We start from the raw sequence: 23,292 nt of genomic DNA, 5'->3' as shown, positions 1-23,292 counted from the left end.
TTTAAAATAAGCAACAAACACTGGAGGATGGACTCCCGAGAAAAACAGAGTGGTATGCACACTGCTCTGCACTGTTCTGACCTGTATAAAAGCCTTAGGCACATGAACACGTTATTTAAAACCGTTTATACTGACCTTTAGTGTGCTTCAGCTTGTAAAAACAGCACTGCATTAGAGTGAGTACTGTTAGTAATAATTCTTGTAAAAAAAAAAAGAAAGAAAATAAACTAGATTTTCTTGCTTCCAAAACAACTTTGAGGGTGTGATTAAGTTTAGGCCAAGATTTCCTATTGTTAGAAACTCAATTACTGCATAAATTTGTTTAACAGCATAAGGCGTTTAACATAATTATACTTTAAATATTGTTTGGAAAACTAATTAATTAAAAGGATTATAACTAAACTTTAAACACATTATTTGAAGAGAAACATGGGGACAGTTAAAATGTGCATTTACATAAAAAAATTACTAATTATATATGATACCAGTTACATCAGTTACATGGTAGTTGCAATATAGGTTACTTTTTATTTCACATGTTTGTGATTATTTGTTGGGTCTACAGTTAACTGGAAAGAAATCATTTGTTTCACTGCCCTGGTCCATTTCTATGGCTGCTGTACATGTTTCTAAATTTATTTATTTAAAAAAAGCAGCATGTAAGGAAATAAGCTTTAACAATCCTATAATGTTCAAAAATAGGCTCTTTGTGCCTTGTAACTCCAACCGTGACAAAACTGACAAGACTGGTTTTCCACGATCAGATGAAGCTTTTAGTCTAAATTAACATGGTCACACTTTATGGTGTCTCCTCACTGAATGTCTTTCCTTGCTTACAAATTCATATCCGGAGAAAGGTGTGGCAGATCGCATTGCCATTATCTGTTGTTAAAACACAATTAATAGTCTGTTTTAGGCATTGAAACATTTTTGAAGTATATATTTGGCTTAAGCGTAGAAAAGGAAATGTTTCACATAAATAACTCATAATGTAAAGGAAAACTCAAAGTGCATCATGGTTGAGACCATCATATAGTATAAATTCTGAGTTTTAATGAATATTTTGACCTTTAGGATTAAGATAGGGTAAATCTTTGGAAATAGGCGCCAAACAATATATTACAAATTTATTGGTTTAGCCATTTTTGACATATTGACTTTTTATTACTTGTTATTTACTTATTTATATAACAGGGGCCGTACACATTAATAAACATCATAATTTGAATGGCCAATTTTCATCTGCAGTCCCTGGGCAGGTTGATGTTATTGTTGGATGATGTACATTTTTACATTTGACATTGTTTTATGTAAATAACAAGTCATAATAGTCAGTTTACTTATATATTTTTTAAAATAACTCTTTAAAACTTTAACATGTTTAACATTGAACAGTATCTACAGCTTAAACAGTATCTTCTGACTAACTTCTGATGTGTATTTTGAATAATAGTATATACTAATATTATACGTAGTGCTTCTTGATGAGTATCGCAGACATATTAATTTTTAGTGGTAATTCTATGGTGACCATTACAGCACTGGAGGACAATTACAGCACTGGAGGACTCGAGACAAGCATTTATTGTTTCACTGATTTACATACACCTAGTGAACCTGATCATTAATAAATAAGTTTAATTAGGTGTAGTTAAATGATCAAAATGTTCCTGACACTGACCCTCAAAGACTGTAACTGAAGACCTCTGATTTGTAAATGAATGTTTATAGCATTTTGTCTTTCTCTGGGTTATGCTGAGTTCATCCTTTGGTGCCTCTATGTTCCTAGTTCTCCGCCTTCTTTCTCCCTGAGGCCAAAATGCCATTCAATCCTGAGTAAATACTATGTATGTACTACAGGACCCTGTATTTACATTCAGTTTTAGTAAGTTGCTGGTGTCTGTTGTTTGGTCAATATCCTTTTCTTGAGTCAGATAAGGAAATATTGTTTAAAACTCGATACATCAGGGGATCAGTATTACCACAAACAAATAGAGCACCAACCAGATTTTAGATCAATATGGAATGCAACACTTTTGCATTGCAGAGAAGTCATACAACAGCCTTTGTAAATGAAAACTTCTTAACTACTGTTCATGAAACAAAAATACGTTCTATTTTCTGCTGGCTTGGAGAAAAATTTTCTCGCTTATAAAAGGGAAACTATAAGTGACCATGTGTATGGTTGTGTACATGATACAACTCATATTTATTGCAAAAGATAATCCAAAAAAAAAAACCAAATGCTGTGCACAAAATACAAATTATGTTGCACAAAAGAGATATATATTTATATAGACTGCGTGAATGCACTTGCAGAAATAATGCAGCGAATTGTTAAAATTCAAACTCTTGCTAATTATTATTAGAGTTATTTTGATTTGTGTGTATTTTTGAGTTCTGCACCGGAGTAACAAAGATAAAACTGCTAACACATCTGCTTTAGGGTGAAGTAGAAATGGTGATCTCACCATTCTCATTTAACATGCCTGCTGCACACATGTTCCAATTCCTCATGTCGAAACCCTAACTCTCACTGTCACCAGCATCTGGTAGATTCTCAAATTTGCTGCTGTTGTTCAATCTAAACTATAAACCCTGTTTCCAGACAAGCTGGGACTTACTGTAAAATGTATTAAAAACGAATCTGTAATTTGATCTTTGAGATTTATTTAATTGTCAAGTACAAATAAAATATTTCTAATGTTTCACATTTATTGTATTTTCATGTCACTCCATGATGTGCCATAGAAGACAGATCTGGACTGCAGACAGGTCAGTCAAACACATGCACTCTGTGTTTGCAAAAGTGTTGTCGTAGCACATACAAAATGAGGTGACAATGGATGTCAGAGGAAAAGACATTGTCAGTGTATATTTCTCTATAAGCCCAGTGTCCATTCTCAGATATGCTGGTCTCCCATGCTGTGGCCCCACCATACCATGAGAGATGTTGGCTTTTGCACATCTCTGCTAAAAATCTGCCTGATCTTTTTCATCGTTGACTTCTCTGACTGCAGCACACATTTAGCTATATTTGTCTTATGGAATTCAACATTTTTGCCCTGCATTTACAGAGATTTCTCTGGATCACCATTTTAATTTTACAATATTATGTACAGTAGGTACATTATGAAATATATTGAAATCTTGCAATGAATATTTCAAATGTTGTTATTGAAATATTAATAAGCCTGTCATAATGTTTGAACCCATCTTTGCTTGCAAACAGTGAGCCTTTCATGGAAGCTCATTTTATATGAAGCCACAATAACTGTCTTTAACTGGTTATGCAGTTTGGAGTCACTGGGTACAGGGTAGGCGCACATGCTAGGCAGGGTGCCAGTCACTTCCAGGGCAATGCAAACTCACATATATGGACAATTTTGAGTAGCCAATCCACCTACCAATGTGTGATTTTGGGCTGTGGGAGGAAACCATAGTGCCCAGGGGAGGCCTATGTGGACACAGGGAGAGCACACCAACTCCTCACAGACAGTTACTTGACCAAGGGCTCAAACAAGCCCAGGACCCTGACAGCAACACTCCTTGTTGCGCCACTATGCCGACCCTTATTCTACAAATATTCACTCTTATTTTGCCTCTCTCTCAGTTGTTTTGGGGTGTGCTGAAAGCATCAAATTCTAAATTTGTGCATATTTACAAAATAAAATTCTGTTTTTTGGTGAAAACACTGGAAATTCTTTGTGATTTATATATATATATATATATATATATATATATATATATATATATATATATATATATATATATATATATTTTTTTTTTTTTTTTTTTAAATACTTCAAGAGAATTTACACCACGCTGATTCCATTTTTAAATGCATTTTACAAAATGCGCCTACCTTTATTGATATGGGTATTATGCATGAATATAGATATTTAGATGAAGAATTTGAGCCTTTTTACTGAATCATTAAACATGTCGAATGTATTAGCTGTGAATCTAAAATAGGCCATGGGCTTCTACACTAAATAGAGCAAACATGCCAATGACTTCCTACTTCAATATTATTATCAACCATACGCCTGTCAAGCAAACATACATATAATCAACTTTAGATTTTATGAACCTGGAAAAAACTGGAACACAATTGCTAGTGACTTACATAGACCTTCATTGGTTTTTTTTCTCATTTTGTTGCTGTTGGAATCTCCAAAAAAGTTTTACCTTTACCTGAGAGGCAAAGACAAACCAACATGCTAACAAATACCCTAAACAAAAAAAAACCCATTTTAGTCAACAAGTCATTTAGAACGATCCTATAATTCCATTCATTATTTTATAAAAGTGTACACATGAGCTAACTATTTCAATTAAAAATTGAGATATAAAAAATACAGTGTATTTCATTATAAGTGCAGAGTTCAGTGAAATAATGCTTAACTAAAATCCATTTTGCAAAGTGGCAATATGAAAGTCAAATCTTATGAACTTTGATTAAGAGTCTGAAATCTATTTAACATTTCTAAACATCTCAACAAGAATCATAATTTAGGAATACTCGGTGACTATAGTAATAAGCTAACATTCCTTATTACCTTCAATAATTTGATGATTAGTAGAGCTGAGTATGTGGGTTTGCGCCCATGAAAATTTTGTCAAATCCTCTCTGTCAAAGCCAAACAGCTTATTTTGTCATTGACTCATTTAGTGTTTGGTGGACTGGATGACAGAGCCACAACAGCCCGGCACCTCCTCCTCATGCTGGTCACCAGCCTGGCCACACACTGCTGTGGGATGGCATCCCATTCATCAGTATTTGTCGCAAGTCAGCCAGTGTGGTTGTGTTGGTCACTGTGGCAAGAACAGCACGCCCAACTTATCCCACAAGTGTTCAATGAGGTTGAGGTCAGGACAGTGGCAGGCCATTCCATCCTTTACACTCACAAATTCGTGAGAAAGTCTCTGATAAACCCCGCTCTCTGAGGGCAAGTGTTGTCATCATATATATATATATATATATATATATATATATATATATATGTAATTATATATCATTATTACTATATTATTATAAATAAATATGAATAAAATCAATTTCAAAATATCCAATGAACACAGTAGTGCTAATCTATGTACATTTAGTGAGGAAGCAATATGTCGCTGTCCAGTGAAAAACATATCTCCATTTTTTATATTTTTTTAATTTACTACATCACTGAAATACAGCAGCTGTCCTTTGTCCCTTACATTTTTTTTACATTGACTCCTATTGAAAGTTAAAAAGGTTTTTCCTTCTCCTATAAAGTTGGTATTTTGGAGACATGTTTTTCAATTGGACTATAATTTTACCATAATGGATGACAATTTTACCATATTCTTTTGCAGTTATATTTTTCCTACTTTACATATTGTGTCAATGCTATTTTTGCCATGAGAGTGATGAGCAACTTTTTCGCCTCTTGTGATGTCAGTGAGTAGAAATATCCTCAAATGGAAATGCCATGGTTCTGCATTGTTCTCATAAAGCTATTGATTGGCTGGATGCTGCATGACAGTGTCAGTGGTGTGGGAGTAACCACAGGATTTATAACAGGGAAAGAGAACCCAGGTGGCCAGAGCAGAGGCTGCGCACAGCCTTTAGGATTATAATCAGTAACCAGGCATTTGCAAACTAACAGTTATTGAAGAGCGTGTCAAATCTGAGCTGATTTGAAGAGCTGTTTAAATCAGAAGACGGAATGGACAACATTAACAACGATAAGTAAGCTATGCTTTTAGTGCTTTGTTTAAATACTTACTAAAGTTTTAATTATGAATCACAATATATCCTGATTTGTTTCTGCCTTCAACAGACGTTTTTCATTTTCCAATGAGAATGATGAAGACATGGACCCTGATGAGTGGGTCCCTCCAAATGCTGGTCTCATTCATAAAATGGTCTCACAGATTGAATATTATCTCTCTGATGAGAATTTGGCAAAGGATGCTTTCCTTTTAAAACATGTAAGAAAAAATAAAATGGGGTACATCAATATCAAGTTGCTTACATCTTTTAAAAAGGTAAGATCATGCCTTTCTGAACAGTTGTCCAAGGTTGTATCAGTGTAATATTATAATTTTCACTTTCCCTTGACTTTTTTAGGTTTTGTTTTTTTAGGTGTTTTTTTCTAGCATCTTGAATGAGGTACATATGCTAAATGAGGCAGCAATCTAAAAGCAAGAACATAAGAAGTGCAAACATTTGGCCACTCCTGGTCAAAATAGATATTAAGTTGATTTTCTGATTTAAATAAGTATTTTATTGTTAAAATAATTCCTTTCTAAAATTGGCAGAAAAATGTCATATTCTTACATGCCTCAGAAACAATATGTAATTTGACCAGGGACCATCAACTTGCATTCAATATATAAAGTTGCATTTTGCACGAAAAAGTATAAAATGAATGAATGAATCCAACCTAATGACTTGTTTTTACCTGACACCAGATGAAGCACTTGACAAAAGACTGGCGGGTCACGGCCTACGCCCTACACCACTCTTCAAAACTGGAGGTAAATGAAGAAGGGAATAAGGTGCGTAGAATAGAGCCTGTCCCAGACTCTGTCTTCGCACAGGTGCCAAGCAAGCTGCTGCTGCTCTGGAATTTTTCAGATCCTGCTCTGTCAAAGAACCAAGAAACACCTCACAAGAGTACAATGGAGGCTGCCCTCACAATTCTGGAACCATTTGGCAGCATCACAACAGTGCGGCTTAACCGTCCAGGCAGGGAACTTCCACCAGAGATTCAGAAGTATGAAGACAGGTACCCTGAACTACTCACAGAGGAGAGCATACTGGTAGAATATGAAGATTTGGAAGGTGCTAGCTGTGCTTACCACCAGCTGTCCCAATCTGAAGGCAACTTGAGGGTGCTCTTAGTGGGAAAAGCATCCAAGAAGAAAGTTACGGAGGCAGGCAGAAGGTACAGTAAGGGTACCTCTGTCTTAAATCGACGCATGGAACAGTTGCAGTCCCGTGGTGAAGACTCCTCAGCATGCAGCTCTTCCGAATCTGAGTTTGCTTCTTCCTCACCCCTGCATATCCCTCGATTTGCCTCTGGCCAGGTGTGTAACAGCCCCTGGAACAGCCCTCGCTCCAGCCCCAGATCTACCCATGTGCTTCCACCAGCCCCTCGAGTGTCACCTCTCTTGGCCTTTGAGGTCTGGGGAAGTCCAGACACAAGTCCTGAACTAGGACGTCGCAACATGAATCATTTATCAGACCGCAACTCCCCCTCCAGAAGCCCTTGGGTGCAGAAGCACAAGCTGGGCACCATCCAAAGCCAACCCTTGGAGACCAGCACCAAGCACAGTCAGATGAGTGGTAAGAGGGCATTAAATGGAGACACTGTCCCATATGGTGTCATTCGATTGCCATACGGTCCAGATGGGAGCAAAGGGTTTCACACCATCATTGTTAGAAAAAGGCTTCAGCATTCCATCAAAATATAAGCATTGTTAGTCAAAGAATTCAAGTTGTTTTTCATATCTGCAGGGATATATTTTTTTTCCAAATTTCCAGTTTAGTCTTCAGTTGGTTGCAGTTTCTGCATCTCATAGTGCAACTAACATATAGTGATGGAAAAATATTCCAGCTGATTTCTTTGAAAAACTGTAAACAAAAAAAAACTGTAAAAAAAAGCTGCGGTTTAGACAAGGGTAGACATGCTTGATCACAAAAATGAAGCTAGTTGAGGCATCTGTTTAATTGTCTGTTAAATAATGTGTGGTTTGTGCTTTTTTCTGATGCTTAATAATGAACAACTTGTAATGGCTGTTTCACTTAAAATGAAATAAACTGAGCTCTCCCTGACTTTTGCACAGTTCTGTATCACTACTCGATAAAAAAATTTGTTACTGTCTCATCTGTCATCTCACACTTAATTCATGTCTGTTTTGTTACTGATGTCACTGTATGTGCTATAGAGTAGTTTCTTAAGTTTATTTTGCAGTGTTGACTAAATGGTTGGCATGTTTTAAGCCTCAATCCACTGCATCACTGAACTGGAATCAGCTCTTCCCTTCTAAGAGGAGAAACTACTTTCCAACACAAATCAGTCCTTTGCTTCACCTCTCTTACCAATGACTCAGACTCATATCCATATGTATTATTTTGAAGTGCAGACTAGCTCTCACGGCCTGTGCTGCGTCGCTCTAAAACTACACCCACAGACGGTAATATTTCATCTGTTACTTATCAGGGCTGAATGATAATATACATACACTAAACTCAAACTGAAACTAAACTAGTCTAACACCAAAGCAACAGATCAAACAGCTCCACAAAACTTATACACAAGACTTATACAGTAGCCTGAGAAGCATTATTTATTTTATACCATTTCTGAGAGACATCTATTTGTACATGAGCCATGTTCATGACTATTTTTGCCCTGCCGGCCTTGGGATACCAATGACACAATAACGCACCCTAATTTGGACACATAACACCAAATATCTCCATGACAACTTTTCAGAATTGTGCTTGTGTAGCACTCTGGCATTGATAAGTCCCTGAACCACCCGTGAAGAGGTTCAGTCTCATCCAACATAGATTAGAGAGGCAGACAACAGCACTTGCATGAAAAGTTTTTGGCTGTACATAAAAATGTTTTTTTTTTTTTTTATGGAAGCGCATGTTAGGTCATATTAAAATACATAATTAAGCTTTTGTAGTCATTGAAAATATAGGACATCCTTTTTTATTTATTTTGTAGCTCTGATATCAGGGCAAAAGCCTACTAAACTGGTTGGGATCACAAGCTGCAGTGTGAGCTATAAACAGCCCTTTCAACAGATCTGGTTGAGACAAAGTCGGGGGATGACTGAGTCAGAGCTTTATCACAAAAGACAGGAAACTATTGACTGAATTACTGTAGATAGTATACAGACACTGGAAACATAGCTGGAATTAAAAGCTGGAATTGGTAAAATTCTTTTTAGTGGGATTAGTCAGTTCAGTAAAGAAATCAGAGGCTTAGATTCATATCTAATAGAACTGTTTTTATTTAAAAATTTGATATCCATGGATAAGTGTTCATTAGCAACTCTATCACTTACGTCATCAAAACACTCACCCAACAGTGTTGAGTGCTTAGTGTAACTCAGTGCAAACCACGTGTTAGCCACATTGTGTAAACCACATTAGTCTGTGGTAGGCAGGTTGAACAAGTACAATATTCTCCAATAATCAACAATTCTTTTAGGACTATTTCTGATGCTTAGACTAAAGTCCAGAAACCACTTTACAAATGAACATTCTCTTTGTATAGTAACATGCCAAACAGAATTCAAAATGCCTAGATGCATTATTTACAATTTTGGTTGTCTACAAAAATGCATAGTCCTTAAACTGCATGATTTGGATTTCGCTAGAAGTCAACTGTCAAAAATGTGTGCTGTAGGACTAAATTCTCTATCTCTCCTCTAGCAGAACCCCATTTGTATGGACACATCACTCATACTAATGCTAGGTTACATAAGAAGAATATATCTGTTGGAAAATTGTGTAAATTAGATTTGATTGCATTCCTTTAATATGTGAAAGCTTACCATTTGTAAGGAAGTGTGCAGAGCTATTTAAGACTAGCAGACATAGATTTAGAGAGCAAGTCCATCCTTGGAATATGTGTTAGTAAACAAAAAGCTATTTATGACAGTGGAAATGTGTTGTGAAAAAAATAACTTTTTTTCTGAACAGCTTGACAACTGCAAAGTCCAAAGCCTCTAACTAGACACTAGTTTAATGTCCTTATGGTGCAGGTTTCACACAGTGAGGAGAGGGAAAGCAAATGATTTATATCCCCAAAAGATTTAGCATCGTGAACCAGGGAGCAGGTCAAACTCATGTCTTGATTACAAGCTAAACATTCCCAATCATATTACTGAAAAAACTGACTGTGGGCTTCAATAAAAACAAAAATACAACAGGTTTATTTACCCACTGTCTTTTTCACACAGTGCATCAGAAGACTTCTAAATCATTTGAATTGTAAACTACTGGACTATCCTCCGTGTCTAGGGCAGTCTCTGGCTGGTCCTCAGGAACTTCCTCCAAAGACTCCAGAGCCTCATTGGTGTCGCTGGCAAAAGTTTCCCGAGAAACATCATCATGCTCCTGCAGGTTCAATGTATTAAGAGCTTGCTTCATCTTCTTGGCTGTGATGTGTTTCCGCCGCTTCTTGGCTGCTTTTTTGCTGTTATATTCCTTTTGGTTCTCCTCATGAAATATTTCCTGCAAAACAAAGCGTTCATTTTTAAGATCAAGGAAAATATAGTATAATTATTTTATTTTTCCCATAAGGCTTTAAGATGTATATATATTCTGAGATAAAAAATTAAACCATTCTAGATAAAAAAGAAACATTCCAATGTAATAAATCTGATGTGTTTTTACAGATTAAGCATCTCACATACAGAATTTTAAATGGTAAAATTTTGCACATTTGCAAAACTTGAAAATTGTAAGTTGTAAGAAAAGATAGAATAGACATTTCTCTATTCTCAGGCTACTTTTAAAAGTCAATATGTTGCCAAACCTTAACTACTTTGCAAAATGCAATGTCTCTCATCCAGCAATACATAGCATTAGCTCATTTACCAATTTACTCAACTTTGAGAAAAAAAAAAGTTTCCTTTAAGTCTTGAATGGCCGAGGCAATTTAATTATCCATCCATTATCTGTAACCGCTTATCCATTTCAGGGTCACGGTGGGTCCAGAGCCTACCTGGAATCATTGGGCGCAAGGAATACACCCTGGAGGGGGCGCCTGTCCTTCACAGGGCAACACACACACACACCGCCTACCAACGTGCGTTTTTGGACTGTGGGAGGAAACCCACGCAGACACAGAGAGAACACACCACACTCCTCACAGACAGTCACCCGGAGCGGGAATCGAACCCACAACCTCCAGGTCCCTGGAGCTGTGTGACTGCGACACTACCTGCTGCACCACTGTGCCACCCCAATTTAATTATGATTTAAATAATTATTAACTTATATACACTCCTCTGACATTTGTTTAGTAAATGTAATGATTAAGCCCAATATAATTGTTATTTAGATAGCACAGAATCAATTGGATTCTATCAGAACGTACCTTGACCTGGTCATTAGTAATACTAGGCGTGTTCTTCAGCAGGTTGAGATACACCCCTCCAGGGGTCCGTCTTCTGCTGCCATCCTTCAAAATTAAAACTTCTATTAATGTTTAAGATATGCTTCAAAGACAGAATGGCATGTAGATTTATGCTATAATGTACACTGGTGCCCCTCAGTGGCAACTAGTGGTAAAATATTTTTTGGGGAATAGCAAAGAGAATACAAATATCTATTTTCATTTCTGTAAAGTTATTAAATATATCTGATCACAAACTAAGCTATAGGCTATCAAAAATATAAAAGAATCAATTTATAAACACAGATGTCTTCAAAATATTTTAATAATCTACTTGTGCTGCTAAAGCAGGCTAAGGTTTTTCATCAAAATCATTTAAATTTCAGAACCCTTACCACAGTGTAAAGACCTCCATTTTGTTCAACTGTTGCAGTTTCTGAGAGAAGCTCTATTGCCTTCTTTATGCCAATCACCCTTACCACACGTTCTATTAGTTCTTTCTTTGGCTCCATTAACCTTTCAAAATGAAAAAAGACATGTAAATCTTGTGCAACCGCATGAACTATACAAAGTGACAAAGACATGATTTACAAATACTGACAAAATATATTAAAATTAGTAAAATAAGGGTTCCAACAAAACAGATTTTGGACCAAAGCTTACTCATTACTGACTTAAAATAAACAGTGCTCAATAATTCTATTTAATATTCATATCATAGGCTCAGTTACATCAGTCTTCTCTTGGGATATTTACATGTCTGTGAAGCAGCCATTTTCTCTCAAAAAGGCATGAAAAGCCATGAAATTTCAGACAGGAGCCTGGCTTATGATGCTACTGCATATCTAACACAATCATATTTCTCAGATTCAAAAGTTGGCTCATTGCCTCATTCCTCACCTATGTGCTATTTCATCAATCACTCTGTCTTCAGGGTCATCAGGAGTTATCTCATAACGCCCCTTAACGTCCATCTCTGCTCTAGGACCTAACCTCTCCTTTGCTGACCGCTTCCTCTTAAGATGACCATCACTTTTCTCTTCTTGTGTCCCGTGTTGCATATATTCCTCAAGCTGAGAGTCCAACATGGCCTCCACGCCCTGTTCTTGCTCCTGCTTCTCCTTTTCTATTAGCTTGCGGGCCAAGATGTAGTTGTAGGTCTCGCTCTGACGACAGTCCATGCTGATGCCCCCCTCCATTCCCAGGATGCCAAGCTCAGCTGCAACAGCCTCCTGATTCTGCTCCTGGACCACTGAACCCCAGACGTTGTTCACTTTTCTGCCTGTTGGCCCTGCCATGGCTCTAGGGCCTCTGAAAGGAGCAGGAGGCACAGGAGGAGGAACACTGGAGCACTTCTGACGCTTTCGCCTCCAGAGAGCTGCCTCCTCCTCTGAGTCTGAGTTACTATCGCTGGAGTCTGTCCTCATCGAGCTGCGGTAGTTACTGATGGATGGAGCTGTTTGTGTTGTGTTTCTGCTCTGGAAAAACGGATTTGAATACGCTCCACCTGAGTGCATCTGTAGAAACAGTCGGGAAATTTCACTTGCAAGTAATAATGATCAGAACTTAACTGTAAAATATTTAGTATTGGGACACATTTTATAACAATCAGAATTTTACCTGTAAAACCACAGTACACAATAACATTCCTGCAGTAATCTGTAGTATACTCAGGAATAGATGGAAATAAAAATTTGCATCAGACAAAAAGAGAAATGTGATTCAGGCATCAAGCAGTAGGCAAAGTCGAACTTTAAAATTCTTATGAGAGTCCTGTAAGAAGCCCAGTGTTATTTTTACTTTGGAGTAGTGTAGTAAATATGACAATATTATACCCTAGAGCCACATACAAGATGTGTAAGTGGATATCACAAACACTCATAAAAAGAGGGATTATATGTTTAAGAAATTGAGAGGGGGGTGAAGCCCTAAGCTTAACGAGAAAGGCACTTAAAACTCAGATGTATGTTTCAACCGAACATGAAGCTCCATTTGGCTTAATTTACTTAGCTGAACTATGCGTTCCACCTTAAACTGTGCAGCAGTTTAATTCTGACCTGAGTGTAGATACTGAACAGTTTAAGGTGGAAGAGGCCACCGTGAGCTCCATCAAACCAACCACAGCATTATCTTTACAGCACTCCAAAAAACACAATAACGTCTTTCAGAGCACACAGGTTGGGTTGCTTTTTTTTTAAAGCTTATGGGTTTGCAGATTTGACGTTACATTAAAGTTAACGTCACTCTACTAAGGAAAACGGGGAGTAAACAACGAGAAGTCTTTATCTGCTTCAGGGCGTTAAACAGAAACTAAGCACCGATCTGGAGGACAATAGTGCCTCGCCAGCCCTGACCTGTTGCGGTTTCTCTGAAGCACAGAGTATCTCTGCCTCTGAGTCTGTGCCGCTGATCTCTCCATCCTCCAAGTCCTCCATTGTGTCTCTGTCGCCCGCCATTTCCCTTACGCGCGAATTAGACGTGCGACGTCATCAACGCGTCACACACTGGATTAAATTAACTTTAACTTTTCTTTTTACTCTTTTTCTTTCTCCATTATTTAACACAGGAGACTAGCTTTTTCAACAACGATATATATACAAAATATACAAAGAACAAAGATAAATCAAAACGAGATAAAATGACAAAAATAGAAACAAACATTTCCTCCAAAAATATTGTAGTGCAGTTTCTCATTATTTGTTGAGTTTAACATAAAGAAATTCAAACAAATAATATAGAAACTTTGCACAACTTGCATTTTTGTTTATTCGTTCTTCTACAACTCTTACTGCGCATGTGTAGATATTTGTTGCTTATTTTTACTTTGGAAAGCCATAAGATCCCTGTACCCAAACTTTTGCACACAAATGTGAGCGTCATAAACCACGCACAGAGCCTTGCAGTTACCGCACCTTTTCAGTTTACCTGTTTAAAATGTGTAATTTTAGCATTTGTACACGACTGAGATATTATTGCTTTGATGGCGATAGTCAACGTGTATTTAAAATAATATTTCTCACACTGAAATATTTAATAAGTTAAAACGCTTAGCAGAGGATGGTTTCGATCCATCGACCTCTGGGTTATGGGCCCAGCACGCTTCCGCTGCGCCACTCTGCTTCCGACAGCTGTTGCGGTTTAAGTCTAATATATTACATATTATACAATATTTTAATACTTTTATATCATATCCATTATGTCATTTTTCCAGAATAAACAGTACATCTGTTATTTAACAGTAAAACATTAAATATAAAGCACTTTATTTTGGTTTATATTTAGCTTATAAAGAGGGAGTATGGTTATTCAGCCAATCAGAAGCGTCTCTCTGGGGCTCAGTCTCCAATAGCTCCACCTTCCCTATCGTCCCTACGAAGTGCGCTCTGTGGGTCATAAAATGTGCAAGAACCGTGATTATGCCTAACATAGTGGGCCAGTGGTTTATTCAGATGCGCACATTTATCTACTGCAAAGATAGCGCACTATCTGAATGAAGAAACCAATAAATTATAATTCAGTTAGTGCACTTACAAGGGAGTAGGGAACAATTCGTTTAGGGCCGTGTTCCTATTACCGCAGGGCGAGCGCACGCGCCGCTCCACTTCACCCTCAGCATGCAGCGCTTTCTCGTGGTTTCGGCGCTTCGCCTACAGCGTAGTGCAATAAAGCGAGCTAAAGTCCGTTCAGTCTGCTTACAGCAAAGCGCTGCCATGTCCTCGCTGCTCATAAACCAACCCAAATACTCCTGGCTGAAAGAGCTGGGTCTCAGCGAAGACAACGACGGGGTCTACAACGGTTCGTGGGGGGGAACCGGAGAGGTGAGGATAACGTTGACGTTAAGAGGTTTAACGTAACAGTGAGGCGACGCTGCTAAAAATACAGCGCCGTTACAGGCACCGAAAAGCATGGTTTTAATCATTATGCTGAGCTTAATGTCTCATCGAATGAGCCAGTCAATCTTAAACTGAGCTCTATGAGGTGCGTGCAGGAGTGTTTGTTTAGCAGTGGCTCTGCGGTAGCAGAGAAGTTTCTTTTTCGAACTGTCTGTTCCACCTTAAATGGTTTAAGGTGGAACGGAGAAGGCCCAGTCGGTGAGGTGGCATAAATGTGAAAACACAGATGAGAGACCCGGACTAAATTATCATTAAACGTTTGTAGACTTTTTCTCTAGTTTAAATATTCACTAAAAATATAATATAATATGGGGGGGCTGGGTTGGATTTACCAAAAAGGCCGCCTGTTGTAATCGTTTCTATAGCTGCCACAGTTGCCGCGTGCTTCAGAAGCTCTCATATGTAAAATTATCTTTCATGTTCTTATAAATGTGTTATCAATTTTATGTGAATTACAGTATGTGTAAACTCTTAAATAGTGTTTCTGTTCTGTCAAATTGCAGGTCACTGGAAGGCACTTTACTAAAACAATGTTTATAAAACTTTTTCATATGTTTTACAGGAGAGGTAAATGAAAGATAAAGAAAAAAATCTTATTTTCCTTTATAGGTGGTTACTTCATACTGTCCTGCTAACAATGAGCCCATTGCCAGAGTTCGACAGGTAACTTCTGTTGTAACTAATGACCATTTATATTGTGCTGAAGGACTTTTTACTTTTCTGTTATTGAATCAAAATCCAAATGTTTAAATCTAAAGGTATGTAAAGTGCAGTATTGTGTTTTTTATTTATTTATTTATTTTAAATAATGAAAATGTAGTAACCCACATGCTTGACCGTTGAACTTTATGCACAAATATATAAACAAATAAGTAAATAAGAAACCTCTGGTGTACCGTGTTGTTTAAGAGTTTTGTTAAATATTAATTTGTCCATTAACTTTCAACCAGGCCACCTTGGCAGAATATGAGGAGACTGTAAAGAAAGCTCAAGAAGCATGGAAAGTGTGGGCAGATGTAAGTGTTTAATAACACACACATAAAAAAGCACAAATCCTAAGAGCAACCCAGTACTACAAAAATTGACTTATGGACTTGTGTTATTGTATGATTGCTCAACTTGATTAGATGGATGTGATATGAGAGTTTACTGACCATTGATGTCAGTGATGATCTATTAACAGCAGAGAAATTTCATCTTTATTTGTAGACCCAGTTTGGACTGTGGACCCCTTGTGTTTTTGCTGTTTTTTTACAGATCCCTGCTCCGAAGAGGGGTGAGATTGTGAGACAAATAGGTGATGCTCTGAGGAAGAAGATCAAAGTTCTTGGCAGCTTGGTACACTAATCTCCTGAAACAATTAAGTGTGAATTCAGATTAGAGGTCTGAATTAAGCGTTTATGCTACTTGGTGTTTAAAAATAGATAGATAAATAAATTCTGCTGCATTGGCAGGTGTCTCTGGAGATGGGCAAGATCTATGTGGAGGGTGTTGGGGAGGTGCAGGAATATGTCGATGTATGCGACTATGCTGTCGGACTCTCTCGCATGATTGGTGGCCCCGTTCTGCCCTCTGAAAGTATGTCACTTTTACATGAATTGAGACAGAACTTATTACTTATATTGCTAATTATTCTGAAAGCAGCCATTAAAATAAATTGTTTAGATGGATTAAATCTTGACTCATGAAAGCACCAATGAGTATTTTCCTTTTCCTCAGGGCGTAAGCCAAGTCCTGGACTACACAGCACGTAAAACTGTAATATATATTTTTTCCATTGAAAGGAAATAGTCCAACACTCGGCTTAAACCATGTCTGGAAAACCACCTCTAAGTGAATCAAATACTTGCATGTATACACTGGTTTTTGTTTTGAGGCTTTATGGGCACCTTGCTATTTTCTGCTATGTTAACAAGCCTAATATCACAATAAGGATTATGAAAGATCTACTGAACAGCCATGAGAAGGTATTAATCATTCTTGTTCTGTAATTTCAGGACCAGGGCATGCCCTTATTGAGCAGTGGAACCCTGTGGGTCTGGTTGGCATCATTACTGCTTTTAACTTCCCTGTGGCGGTGTATGGCTGGAACAATGCTATTGCTCTTATCTGTGGCAATGTCTGCCTTTGGTACGACCACAAAATTTACCCATTTAATATGCTTATATATAACTAGGTGTACCTTTTTACAATACGTGCATTCAGTTACAGACACGAGGAGAAAATAAGCTTAATCAGAATATATTCATTATGCAGGAACATTAATATGTTCATGTGTCATGTTTGTTGTAGCAGATCACCTGTAAAACAAGGACCCACAGTTACCTGAAATATTAAGCACATGTTTTAAATGTCACATAGTGATTAAAACAACTTGTGGACAGTATTCTCTCTGACATGTTTATTAGCGGCAGTGACCATATAAAATGTCCTATGGCTACTGGTGCTCATATATGAATTAGAACCAGTCCATGGAGCTCTGGCTGCATTAAAAGAAACAAATAAATAAAAGAGGAGGGACCCACGGTCTCAATTATGTTATAGCACAGACTGTCAGTAAATAGCCACATGTTCACAATGATTGTACACCCTTTTAAAGAAACAGTGTACCTTATTTGGGCTTCGGCAGGGTTAAACCGCCAATGGGTGTTAATTGCGTTAATAAAATGAGTGTTGTTAACTTTAACTTTTTAATACCTTAGCATAGATACCACAGTTTATAATTCAAAGTCTTTGTTTGCAAATCTGCTTTGTACTTTTTCAATAGCTTTTTCTTTTATTTGTAGGAAAGGGGCTCCGACCACACCTCTTACCAGTGTAGCAGTTACAAAGTATGTATCTCTTAAAATAATTATTGTTGAATAATATGCCATACCCATTTATTTTCTCTGGATATCCTCCTATTAAGACACAAGGTGAGCTTTTGATAGAAAAAAATGTTCCCCTCAATTTCCTCTAAAGGATTGTAGCTGAAGTGCTGGAGCAGAATAATCTTCCTGGTGCTATCTGCTCTATGACATGTGGTGGGGCTGACATTGGGTAAGTACACTATTGTTGTATACATTGAACATTTTGTGCTGTATTCACCCTGTCCTCAAGGACTTAACACATTGGAATTGACACAATGTCTGTACAGGTTCTAGGCTCTGCTGTTTGTTCTAATTTTAAAAACACAGGCAAATGAGGGAAGCATCAATAAACATGTGCCAGGGAGTTTTAAAGCCTTCCGTTGTACCAGATTAATAAATATCATCATGAAAAATCTTTTTAGTAATAATAATTATCCAGAATTGTCCATTTATCATGCAAATGCAAGGCTTTGATCCGTTGGGAGACACATCAAAGCTTAATACTGTGTACTTCCAGGTTTATATTCATGGTTTAGCTTTGATGGTTCTTGTGGCCTATTTGCAGCACAGCACTTGCTAAGGATGAGCGTGTGGACCTGGTGTCCTTCACTGGCAGCACTCATGTGGGAAAACAGGTGGCTCTCATGGTACAGGAGAGATTTGGTAAGCATCATTAGTAGCAAGTGTTTTATTTATATATATCTTCCTGGTGCTATTTTTATATTTATATTTTTATATTTATTATATATGTTTATGTTATATATATTATATATATTAATATTAATATTATATATTAATTAATATTATATATTATTATATATTAGCTGTTATATATATTATATATTTATTATATATATGTATTTATTATTATTTTTTTTTTTTTAAAAAGGTCGTCAGTTGCTAGAGCTAGGAGGGAACAACGCCATCATTGGTAAGTTCACCATTGGTGTGTACGTATATTTAAGAATGAATGATATAGTAAATGTTTATAACTAGACACTGAAGGCGTTTACAACACTTGATGTGTATTGTTTTAACTAAAACTTTAATATCAGGAACAGTTTCCTAGCCAGTGCGTAGTATACAATAGTGTCATACAGTCAGCTTCTTGCTGCAATGTTATTCATGTAGCTACTTTAAACTGTTTATTGTAATCAGACTCAAGTCTTATTATTTTCATGATCCAAAAAAGTTGATTAGAAATCTTCAAGTACTGATGATGCCTCTGATATGATTGCCCACCTTTGGGAATACTGCCATGCCAAATTTTGTTTAGTTTTTACAGTGTTTATAACTTGTGATTTATCTCTTAGTTTTTGAGGATGCCGACCTGAACCTGGTGGTGCCTTCAGTTCTATTTGCCTCTGTGGGAACCGCAGGCCAGCGCTGCACTACAACCAGGAGACTGGTGAGTTTAGGCCTTGACAACAAAAGCACTGATGTCAAAAAACCCTAAAGTAGTAATTATTTTAGTTGTGTAATGCAACCACATGTAAATTTTATCTTGCAAATTAAGGTCATTGTGTAGTACTTGAAGTACAATATCCATTTAAATACGTTCCAGGTAGAACATAGATCCAAAAGATCAAATGAAATGAAAGCAAATTAGAGTTTTCCTCCTCCCTCCCTTTTTTAACTTTTAAATGTTGTGGTTTTAGGATAAAATGTTTTCTACTGTTAATATACTATTACAAATACAGTTTACTGTGTTGTGTGTTCACTAGCTGCTCCATGAGAGTGTTCATGATGTGGTTGTGGAGAGATTAGCCAAAGCTTACAAGCAAGTCCGCATTGGTGATCCCTGGGATCGTAAGTTTTACTTTTTTTGACCAGCTTACAAAAGTGAGTTAATGGTGGACGTAGGTAACATGGTGAGCTTTGAAAGCAAAATGGAGGAACTATAATGCATTATATTTGGCAGTGAAAATTACAGATGGCAACTGATATGTTTTTGTTTACAGCTAGTACCCTATATGGGCCACTTCACACCAAGCAAGCTGTTCAACAGTACCTGGCTGCCATAGAGCAAGCCAAACAGCAGGGTGGCACCCTTGTTTGTGGTGGAAAGGTACAGTGCAGTAGCTTATACAGTCCCACACTTGCATCACTATTACATTATTATAAAATATATATTAAATATATAAAATAAATATTAATATATATATTGTGTGTATATGTATGTAAAAGATGATTCATCTGTTCTGCCCCTGTATTTCCTTTTCAGGTAATGGATCGCCCTGGTAACTATGTGGAGCCTACCATCTTTACTGGACTGGCACATGATGCCCCTATTGTCCAAACTGAGACTTTTGTGCCCATTCTCTATGTAATCAAATTCAAGGTAGATTATTTATTTTTTTTTTTTCTCTCTCCCCTCCTTGCCCCTAAAAACTTGTCTTTTCAGGTGTCATTACTTAAAAATGATCTTTCTTGCTTTATCCTCAGACAGAGGAGGAAGCCTTTGCCTGTAATAATGAAGTCAAACAGGGTCTTTCCAGCAGCATCTTCACAAAGGATATGGGCAGAGTGTTTCGCTGGTTAGGGTAAGATTGCAGCTTGTGCAGACTATTATTTACATGCACACCAATAATTTTATATTAATCTTCAGTACTATTTGGGTACTGGCAGTTGGGAAGTTGGTGTATTGAAATTATAATCAATTTACTTGAGACAACAAAGCTGTAGCTTAGTAGCATGGGATGTAGAAATGCAGTCTTTTTGTAGTCACAATTAAAAATGGAGACTGACACAGGTTTATGATGCTTTCATAGACCCAAGGGCTCAGACTGTGGCATAGTTAACGTCAACATTCCTACCAGTGGAGCCGAGATTGGAGGAGCTTTTGGTGAGTACAGTACTTAACTGTTGATGTAACCAATTGTGAACTTTTGTCATTGGTAGTTTTCAAAAATAAACTGGATTCATGGTCCTTTTTAAAAGGCTTCTGATATAGGTTTGTTTTTCCTGTGTCGTAAAATACACATTTCAAAAGCTCGTTTGTGTGTTTTAGGTGGGGAAAAACACACAGGCGGTGGGCGTGAGTCAGGCAGTGATTCGTGGAAGCAGTACATGAGGAGGTCCACATGGTGAGTGTAAATAAATACATTTTACCTTTCCCTCTTGGGGATTGCTTTGAATTTATAATTGTCTCTAAAAACCCTTACTGTCATTGTGTAACAATTAAGTGGACAATGCATCAAACCAATCTGCTTGTTAAGTGTTACGCCATGCATGATGTTTCACTGTTTCCAGGTCCACTTGTGCTTTTGGTCCCATGTCATATATTCATAAGATGTTACTGTTAGAATAAAGCTGAATATCTGTCTCAATCAATTGTGATCTCAGTTCAGGAGTGCAGAAAAAATTATAAATCAAACGTAAAGAGAAGACGTGTCTTTGGCAGCACAATTTGTACATTCAAATCTCAACTGATGTGTGAGATACCATTTGGAATGAGTGTGCTGCTCTGTCTCTGGGAGCAGAGGGGCCACAGAAGGAGGCGTGTCTCCTGCTCACAGTTAGTCTTGGTGTTCTAACGAGTTGTGCTACTGGCGATTATCGTCAATAAGAAGTAGCTAAGATTTGTACAGATAGTGGCTAGATTTAGTGCTAGTCATCTTTCTTTTTTAATAACTCACCAGAAAGTCTGAAAACATCACTAAATCTAGCAGCAAATTAACCAAGTTGGCCACAGTGAGCAGCTGTTTTGACCCAGACATGACGTTTCCTAAGGTCAATATGTCATAACTTTACAAGTGTATAAAAGCACATTTGTATTAAGTTTACATTAGAAACTAAGCTTTAAAGTTAAAAGAAACCCCTTTTCAATAGAATAATTCTTTCTACACAGCACCATCAACTACAGCAAGGAGCTCCCACTGGCACAAGGAATCAAGTTTGAGTGAACTGGAGCTAAAGGACATCCATTACCTGAACCGGAATTTGGTAGAGAGAAAAACAAACAAACACTAACCTTAACAATGGAAGCTTTGGTTCTTCACTAATCCGGACTGTGTACCAGAACTCTCAAAAGTATAGCATAGGCTTGTCATACCTGGTAGAAAATCAGTTTCATTATTCATGCATTAAATGGTTATTTTGTTTCGAAAAATCCCAGTCATAAAAATGGTTGAAAGGAAAATTCTTGCTGAACTAGTATTGTAAAATGTTTTTATAAGCACTTATGTCACTGGTACCTTGAAATATTAGGTGCTTTGTACAAATAAATCATGCCTTTATTTTTGAAGGAACTTGCTCATGGAACCTGAGTGATTATTTCTGTTTAGACAATGTTTGTTGTTTTTAATGTGCATCTACATTTAAGTCATACATTTTTAGTGATTTTGTATCTCATAACTTGCTCTCATCTCTTGAATATTAAAGGCTAAGCACCACTTAATGGACCTTCATGAACATTTCACATTATTTTAGTTACTGACATAAGTGTGAATTAAAATGAAAATAGCAGCTTAATTTGCTTTAAAACTGACAATTTTATTAAATTGACGGAAAAACCCGAGCTCGCTACGGAAATTCTTGAACGCAACCGTGACGTCACTGGTGGACAACGCCGCGGTAAAACACCGTTATGACTGACTGTTATGACAGTATCGAGCTAAATAACCAACATTATTCATGACAATAGCCTAGCAATAAGCTACACTCAAATTTAGAGGTACCGTTATTCTTGTAAACGTGATCGAAGTCGAACTCGAATTAATCCGACACTATAAACCTCCGTAATGCAGCTACGTAGCCGAGTATAATCTGAGCCACCGAGTTTAGCGAGTCAAGCTAACGCTAACTAACACCAACTAAAACAGGCGAAGTGAGTGTCCTCACCCTGTTTACCTCCATGTTACAGAGGCTCTTGAACACCTTATTCCTTGAATTAGTAAGAAATAACATGTTTTCTGACTATCAATAAACACAAGTTAGGAACTCAAATTCCACTGTATTTATTTGTTTGACACTTTCATATAGCTGGTACTTAGCCTTTAAATGAGATGAATGATCATGCAAGGCTTATCATCCAATACTTGTTTACATTACTACAAAAGTTAAAATGTTGAGACAAGTGGACATAGGTAGTGCAGACCTAGAATTTAAAGTAGAAAAAGAACCTTAGATGCTAGCAAGGATATAATATTTGCCTACCTGTAAAGCTCACAATAGCATCGCATGCATTATTGATTTACCTCCAGCAGGGGGAGATGTAGCAGCTAAATTTGTTCAGCTGTGACGGTGCTAGTCACTTAGTCAAACCTGATCTTCTGTGTAGATGATAGTATGGGAAATTAACACATGATCTGCTTCAGATTTTGTTTTCTGCTAGCAGGATATCTAATGCTTTACTAAGTTTAACATTAGGCAAGATATTCTTGAAGTGTAGTATGTATGTAGTCTGCGCAACATGAACTGGGA

General features: G+C 37.2%; 3 protein-coding genes across 3 annotated transcripts; 2 read left to right on the top strand and 1 right to left on the bottom strand.

Moving 5' to 3' along the window:
- Nucleotides 1-5,705: 5,705 nt before the first annotated feature.
- On the top strand, nt 5,706-7,458 carry LOC136674259 (la-related protein 6-like). The gene is made up of 3 exons (XM_066650164.1): nt 5,706-5,728; nt 5,820-6,027; nt 6,454-7,458. The coding sequence occupies exons 1-3, from the start codon at nt 5,706-5,708 to the stop codon at nt 7,456-7,458; spliced, it is 1,236 nt and encodes a 411-aa protein (XP_066506261.1).
- A 1,551-nt stretch (nt 7,459-9,009) lies between these two features.
- phax (phosphorylated adaptor for RNA export) lies at nt 9,010-13,609 on the bottom strand. The gene is made up of 5 exons (XM_066651203.1): nt 13,481-13,609; nt 12,027-12,643; nt 11,522-11,642; nt 11,109-11,192; nt 9,010-10,240 (listed from the first exon to the last, which is right to left on the bottom strand). Exons 1-5 carry the CDS (start codon nt 13,580-13,582, stop codon nt 9,971-9,973), a joined length of 1,194 nt encoding a protein of 397 aa, XP_066507300.1. The 5' UTR covers nt 13,583-13,609; the 3' UTR covers nt 9,010-9,970.
- Nucleotides 13,610-14,669: 1,060 nt separating this feature from the next.
- Nucleotides 14,670-22,118, top strand: aldh7a1 (aldehyde dehydrogenase 7 family, member A1). Its single transcript, XM_066650889.1, has 18 exons — nt 14,670-14,944; nt 15,629-15,682; nt 15,970-16,035; nt 16,277-16,357; nt 16,474-16,597; nt 17,017-17,149; nt 17,806-17,850; nt 17,981-18,058; nt 18,434-18,531; nt 18,758-18,799; nt 19,182-19,276; nt 19,593-19,677; nt 19,830-19,936; nt 20,093-20,209; nt 20,314-20,411; nt 20,640-20,713; nt 20,879-20,954; nt 21,719-22,118. Exons 1-18 carry the CDS (start codon nt 14,741-14,743, stop codon nt 21,771-21,773), a joined length of 1,632 nt encoding a protein of 543 aa, XP_066506986.1. The 5' UTR covers nt 14,670-14,740; the 3' UTR covers nt 21,774-22,118.
- Nucleotides 22,119-23,292: the final 1,174 nt, after the last annotated feature.

The sequence above is a fragment of the Hoplias malabaricus genome, chromosome 18, assembly GCF_029633855.1.
Source record: "Hoplias malabaricus isolate fHopMal1 chromosome 18, fHopMal1.hap1, whole genome shotgun sequence".
Classification (NCBI taxonomy): Eukaryota; Metazoa; Chordata; class Actinopteri; order Characiformes; family Erythrinidae; genus Hoplias; species Hoplias malabaricus.
This window is presented reverse-complemented; position numbering and strand designations above follow the sequence as displayed.

Excerpts from the sequence above, each read along its gene's own strand:
- LOC136674259 (XM_066650164.1), top strand. The coding sequence starts at position 5,706 with ATGGACAACATTAACAACGATAA. Across the intron at positions 5,729-5,819 it reads GACAACATTAACAACGATAA|ACGTTTTTCATTTTCCAATG; the intron begins GTAAGCTATGCT and ends TGCCTTCAACAG. Across the intron at positions 6,028-6,453 it reads TGCTTACATCTTTTAAAAAG|ATGAAGCACTTGACAAAAGA; the intron begins GTAAGATCATGC and ends ACCTGACACCAG.
- phax (XM_066651203.1), bottom strand. The coding sequence starts at position 13,582 with ATGGCGGGCGACAGAGACACAATGGAGGACTTGGAGGATGGAGAGATC. Across the intron at positions 12,644-13,480 it reads CTTCAGAGAAACCGCAACAG|ATGCACTCAGGTGGAGCGTA; the intron begins GTCAGGGCTGGC and ends CTGTTTCTACAG. Across the intron at positions 10,241-11,108 it reads TTACTAATGACCAGGTCAAG|GAAATATTTCATGAGGAGAA; the intron begins GTACGTTCTGAT and ends TTTGTTTTGCAG.
- aldh7a1 (XM_066650889.1), top strand. The coding sequence starts at position 14,741 with ATGCAGCGCTTTCTCGTGGTTTCGGCGCTTCGCCTACAGCGTAGTGCA. Across the intron at positions 18,532-18,757 it reads CATGGTACAGGAGAGATTTG|GTCGTCAGTTGCTAGAGCTA; the intron begins GTAAGCATCATT and ends TTTTTTAAAAAG. Across the intron at positions 19,937-20,092 it reads CCCTTGTTTGTGGTGGAAAG|GTAATGGATCGCCCTGGTAA; the intron begins GTACAGTGCAGT and ends TTTCCTTTTCAG.